The 6,599-nt window shown below is 38.4% G+C and overlaps 1 protein-coding gene and 1 pseudogene across 1 annotated transcript; one reads left to right on the plus strand and one right to left on the minus strand.

Moving 5' to 3' along the window:
- The first annotated feature begins 328 nt into the window (after positions 1-328).
- On the plus strand, positions 329-637 carry LOC107507250 (40S ribosomal protein S25-like). Its single transcript, XM_036225571.1, has one exon. It carries the CDS (start codon positions 329-331, stop codon positions 635-637), a length of 309 nt encoding a protein of 102 aa, XP_036081464.1.
- Positions 638-6,220: 5,583 nt separating this feature from the next.
- LOC118606947 lies at positions 6,221-6,339 on the minus strand (annotated as a pseudogene).
- Positions 6,340-6,599: the final 260 nt, after the last annotated feature.

The raw sequence follows: 6,599 nt of genomic DNA on the forward strand, positions 1-6,599 counted from the left end.
GATCAGGCATTTATAAGAATGTTCTGTCTTCTATATTCATGAATCCATTCCCTCAATAACAATCACTGCTCTTCTACGAATCTGTTCTGTGGACAGTTTTTGGCCTTGTTAGGGCAGTTAATTTATTAAATACCTCCTAGAACTTAATGTTGCCTAAACCAAAAATGTGTTCCATATTATGTTTCCCATCAAAAACATGCACAATCATAACATCCAGTATAACTCACCAAAGATAATGGAGCAAGAAGATATGCCTCTCAAAAATGTAGTATATAGTCTGGCATCTTAGTGAGGCTGCAGTGGTAGCAACTGCTCTCAGAACTTCGTTATGCCACCCAAGGATGACAAGAAGAAGAAAGATGCCAGAAATTCAGCCAAGAAAGGCAAAAACCCAGTGAACAAATCTGGGAGCAAGGCCAAAAAGAAGAAATGGTCCAAAGGCAAAGTTCAGGACAAGCTTAATAACCTAGTCTTGTTTGACAAAGTGACATATGCCAAACTCTGTAAGGAAGTTCTCAACTATAACCTTATAACCCCAGCTGTTGTCTCTGAGAGACTGAAGATCTGTGGTTCCTTGGACAGGGCAGGCCTTCAGGAGCTCTTTGGTAAGGGACTTATTAAACTAGCTTCAAAGTAAAGAGCTCAAGTAACACTAAGAAACACCAAGGGTGGAGATGCCCTAGCTTCTGGTGAAGATGCATGAACAACAGGTCCCACCAAGTGTATATTTTTTAAAAAATATAAGTTTATTACATCAAAAAAATGTAATATATAACATAATAAAGGCCATATATTAGAATTGCACAGTTAACAACATACTGAATGATGAAAAACTGAAAACTTTTTTCTAAGATCAAGAATAAGACAAGGATGCATGCTTTCACCACTTCTATTCAAATGGTATTGAAAGTGCTAGCCAGAGCAATTAGGCAAGTAAAAGAAATATAAGGCATCTAAATCTGAAAGGAAGAATTGAAACTGTCATTATTTGCAGATGACATGATCTGACATACTGAAGACCATAAAAATGCCACCAAAAAACTGTTACAACTAATAAAGAAATTCAATAAAATTGCAGGATACGATTTCAATATACAAAAATCTGTTGTGTTTCTATATACCAATAATGACCTATTAGAAAGAGATCATTTACAATTGTATCAAAAAGAATAAAATACCAAGGAATAAATTTAACCAAGAAGACAAAAGACATATACACTGAAAACTATAAGACACTGATGTAAGAAAGTGAAGACACAAATAAATAGAAAAATGTTCTGTGCCCGTGAATTAGAAGAATTAATGTTGTTAACATGTCTATACTACCCAAAGCAATCTACAGATTCAATGCAATCCCTAACAAAATTTTAGTGTTACTTTTTACAGAAGTAGAACAAATAATCCTAAAATTTGTATGGAACCACAAAAGACCCTAAATAGCCAAAGCAATCTTGAGAAAGAAGAGCAAAGCTGGAGGCATCATGCTTACTGATTTCAAACTATATTATAAAACTGTAATAATCAAAACAGTGTGGTATTAACATGAAAACAGACACGGATCAATAAAACAGAATAGAGAGCCCAGAAATAAAGCCACATATGTGTGGTCAATAATTTATGACAAAGGAGCCAAGAATATACATTAGGAAAAAGACAGTTTCTTCAATAAATGGTGTTGGAAAAACTGGATAGCCACATGCAAAAAATTAAAATGGACCACTATCTTACACCATACACAAAATCAATTAGAAATAGATTAAAGTCTTAAATGTAAAACCTGAAACCATAAACTCCTAGAAGAAAACATAGGCAACAAGCTCCTTGATATCACATTGCTCTTGGCAATAATTTTTTAGATTTGACATTAAAAGCAAAAGCAACAAAAGCAAAATAAGCTAGGTGGACTACATCAAACTAAAAAGCTTCTGCATACAAAGGAAACCATTAAGAAAAAGAAAAAGCAATCTACCATGTAGAAAATATTTGCAAATCATATACTGATAAAGGTTTAATATTCACAATATATAAAGAACTCATACAACTTCATAATAACAATAAAATCCTATTAAAAATGAGTAAGAATATTGTAATGACTAGTTCTCAGCTTTCAGAAACAATCCACGGTATCAGAAAGATATTACGCCCAACTACATTTGGATGTCCGGTGGTTTTAATTTTTGATTTTTAAAAAGCTCCAGATATGCCACAGTCATGGAATTGTTAAGACAAAGTGAATTAATCTACAATAAAAGGCTCACTGTTCCTTTAAAAAAAAAAATGGGTAGAGGAACTGAAGAGGCATTTATCTGAAGAAGACATACAAAGGCCAACAGTTACGTGAAAAGGTGCTCGACATCATCATCATTATTAGGGAAATACAAATACAAATCGCAATGAGATTTCACCTCACACCTGTAAGGATGTCATCTTCAAAAGGATAAGAATTAACAAATGTTAGCAAGGATGTGGGGCTTTGATGGGGTAGGATCAGTCTTCGTATTTCTAACAAGTTCTCAGTGATGCTCATTGGCTACTCTGGGACCACACATTGAAGCCTAGATCTTACCCACTCAACCTTCTCTTAAGAGAAACTCTTTACTTTGCTTGTATTCTTCCATTGCTTCATCTTAAAGCAGATTTTTTTCAAACTTACACTCAACTAGTTCCTCTTTGACTCTCTGACTCCTAGATATAGGCCTATTAATCCTCTTCTCAGCCTTTGGCTTTCCAGTAATTTTATTGATTATTTCTGTACCTCAACCCAATAATTTGGCATATTTGTTTTTTTAATAAAACACATCTCTGCTTCTTGATCTGGTGGTGGATATGGATAGTGTTCACTTTGTAATCATTCACTAAGCGAGTACTCTTATGACTTGAGCACTTTTTGTGTATTATACTTTTATTTTTAAAAAAGGTTTATTAAATATATATCCATTCCAATAATGAAGCCATAGTGTTTGAGTCTCTAAAATCCAAAGCCATGGTCAGAGATTATGCAATTGACCAAGATATGGTGGGCCACGATTCTCAACCTGCAGTAGACTAGCCAAATGAATCCAAGAGGTTAGTTTCCTGTTTGGCCCTAAAAGCGGATGTAAAAAGTGACCACATTTCAAACCATATTTCAAATAGCCAAGAGCAAAATTACCCTTGGCCTGCCTTGCCCTTCCTACAGCAGCAACAAAGCCTAGTGCCAGCAGCCCTGCTGGGACCTGTAATCTCCCCCTATAGCTGCATTAAACCAGCTATAGGTTATGGCCCTCCTGTCCCATTGTCTCTGGGGGTGCAGCAGGGATTCTCTAACTACATTGAGATGAGTATTCTTTTCAGTCTTTTGCTTTTATTTTTTTTGAAGTTGAGTGTGTATCTTTGGTAGTATATAAAATTTTATTTTGATGGGGTTATCAAATTTACTTTTTTACTTCATTGTTTCTGCATTTTGTTTCTTTGATTAAGAAAGTCTTCACTATCTCAAGATTTGTCCATATTTTATTCTTTGACACTTATTCAAATACTCTTGTTGTTTTGCTTTTGAAATAAATGTAAAAATCCATCTGGAACTTACAGTGAAATTAAGAAAGTAATTTTATTTTATTTTTCCAAATGGATGGCTAACGTTCCATTTGTTCCCTACTGATTTAAAAACTCCCATCTTTATATGACTACCCTTGCATACATGGGTCTGAACGTATGATGCTAATAAAGCTTAATAACCTGTTTCTTTGTCTCTCATAGATTGGAAGTAAGATAATAAATTAAAGCCTAAAAAAAAACAAACAAGTCAAATGATAGCAAAAGGATGTGAAAGCTGAAGACAAAGAACACAGAAAAACGGGGAGAAACTGTTGTGTTGCACAATAATAGACAAATTAATATTCTGAATCTGTAAGAAAAGATTGTCTTATGTTTAGGCCTCTTTGATTTTTTTTAAGCCTCTTTGATTTTTAAAACAGGTAATAAATTATATATTTTATAACAATTTCTATTTTTAAAAGGTGGTTAAAATAAATACTGTTTTGGCACTTAAAGATGCAAGTTTCCATGAAATAGGAAGATCAGTTATGTGGACCCTTGGTTCCCACACTATGTCGGTAGGCTGGGTGTTGATATAATTCTTGGATATGAAAAGAAATCACTGTGAAACCAAGCTCTTAAATGCAGAACAAGGAAGATCTTACCTGCAATGTTAAACAAACCTGAAAAACACTCGGGTGTATCTTTTCCCATGTCAGGCTTCGTTGCAGCACTCTACCGCATGGGTGTGCAGCCCTTTATGATACAAGTTGAAAGCTGTGTGCTCAAGTTCTCTACCTTGTTACTCCTTGCCAGATAGAAGTCCCGTGGTCCTGTAATTTGAGCTTACGCAGTCTCATATTTAGCCTGGGGGGTAAAAGTAGAAGAGGCTCAAATTTTAGCCTGGAAGGTAAAATTCAAGGATTATGTATCACAGTAACAGTAACGAAGGAACAATCTTTGGCAGCATACCTTTACCATTGAGATTTCACGCTTCTCACTCAAGACGTCTCCATGGTAACTCACTTGTGCCTCCAAGCAGCCTTGGTGGTCCTATGGGAGATGGGGTTACTTCTTCTTCACTCCCTCCCTGCAGTAGAATGAACACCCACAGCCTTTGCTATGTGGCTTTGCGGGATCTCCCACTGCAAGACATTTTCATGTCCCATTGATGCTGGATTTGACTATGTGATTTGTATGTCAGTGGCATATTAATGAATGTCACCTGAGCAGAGGTTTTAAATGTGCTTTCATGGTTTGTCCTGGCTTCTTGAACCTCTTTCATCTGCCACGAGGGTCTGCTGGTCCCAGCATGAGAGACATGTGGAGCTGACTTGAACGGACCCAGAGCCTGAAGCCGAACCACCCTGGTGGACCTGAAGACCTATAATGAGAGACAAAAACGTGACATTGATATTGTGAGCCACTGGAAATTGATTTTGTTTGTTTACCAGAATCACTGCAGCAAAATGTGACTGATCCTTCCTTGGCACGCACCCAGTTAGTTCACATGCAGCTCCCCGGTCATTCCAATAGTCACTCCTCACCAGACACGCGCTGTGACTCTTGCTGCACTGTGGATGGTGCCCCCATCAGCCCCTGTAATATCTCTTACGTCTCTGAGGTCGGAGGCAAGGTATGGCGGCCTCAGTGCCACTGAAGTGAAACACTTTCTTCCAGCCCGGGTTAAATTCTGTGAGGCCATAAAATAGAGCCACCCTGTGCTTGTTGTCTACAGCTCTTAAGTTTGACTACTTTTTTTCATTTTAATACAGGACTCCTCTCCCCAGGAGCCCGATACAAGAGATCTGGGCCTAGAGCTCATTTAAGATTCCACTCAGGGCCGCATTCAAACCATTCTCTTCTCACCAACCTGAACAGTGCTCCTGAGTAAAGCATGTGTTGTTGTTGAGGGCAGTTGCTTTCCTTTTAGAATACCACCAGGAAGGCAAAGGTAAAGTAAATGTTCTCTAACCGAAGGTGGGTTACCGTCCTGGGGGCCAGCTGTCAGTCCCAAGGCACTGGGCACCTGGCTCTTTGGAGAAAAGATTTCCTGGTGGCCCATGTAGAAATTCACGTGAACTCCACAGCTATGCCTGCAGTCCGTCTGAGAGTCTAAGGAGGAAAAGTGGCAGGTAAACGGTATTCTCACTTTCCCATTCTCTAGAGAAGATAGATCTGTATCAGACTAGTCCTAGAAGACTCATTTACTCATTCCGCAAATAATTTATTCAACTGCTAAGCGCTAGAAATACAAAAGTGAAAGAGACAAAGTCCTTGCCCACATGAAGCTTACATTCCTGGGAGGAGTTGGGGAAAGAAAGAGAAAATAGATAAATATAAATTTTAAGCAATTGGATGTGGGGAGCGAAGGAAAGAGACAAGTGCTATAAAAAATCAGGGTAACTCGTTAGAAGAGGTAGGGCTCTTTTACACAGGGCAGACAGAAGGCATCTCTGAGAATCTGACATTCGTGTAGGCACTAAAATCAAGGGAAGGAGCAAGACATTACAAGCTTTAAGGAAGAACAACCTTCAAAGGGAGGAGCAAATATCAGGATCCTGAGGCTGGAGCAAACATTCAAAGACCATCATGAAGGCCAGTGACTAGAGGAGAATGAGCCGAGAAGAGTAGGAAATGGTGTGTGTCAGTGGGCAGGTAGTAGAGGAGCCTGTCAGCCATGTAGGAATTTTTTTTTTTTTAACACCTACAGCACCTGTCATTCCTAGGTGGTCTCCTATTCAAGTACTAACCAGGCCCAACCCTGCTTAGCTTCCGAGATCAGACGAGATCGGGCACATTCAGGATGGCATGGCCGTAGACTGGAATTTGAATTTTATTATAAGTAGAAAAGGAAGCCACTAGAGTTAAACAGGGATGTAGCTTGTGATCTGATTAATGTCTTTAAAACCTGATCTTCACTGATGCAAACGACAAGGCAAGAAGCAGCAAGACCAGTTAGAAGTTTACTGCAGTAGCTCAGATGTGAGATACCAGTGGTTTGGACCAAGGGGTAGTGGGGGAGATGGTGAGAAGTAGTCAGACTTGAAGCATAGTTTGAAGGCAGAGTCAACAAGACTTAT

Source organism: Rousettus aegyptiacus, unplaced genomic scaffold (assembly GCF_014176215.1).
Source record: "Rousettus aegyptiacus isolate mRouAeg1 unplaced genomic scaffold, mRouAeg1.p scaffold_m13_p_8, whole genome shotgun sequence".
Lineage (NCBI taxonomy): Eukaryota > Metazoa > Chordata > Mammalia > Chiroptera > Pteropodidae > Rousettus > Rousettus aegyptiacus.

Bases quoted from the DNA above. Each gene is read 5' to 3' on its own strand.
- LOC107507250 (XM_036225571.1), top strand. From the start codon at position 329: ATGCCACCCAAGGATGACAAGAAGAAGAAAGATGCCAGAAATTCAGCC.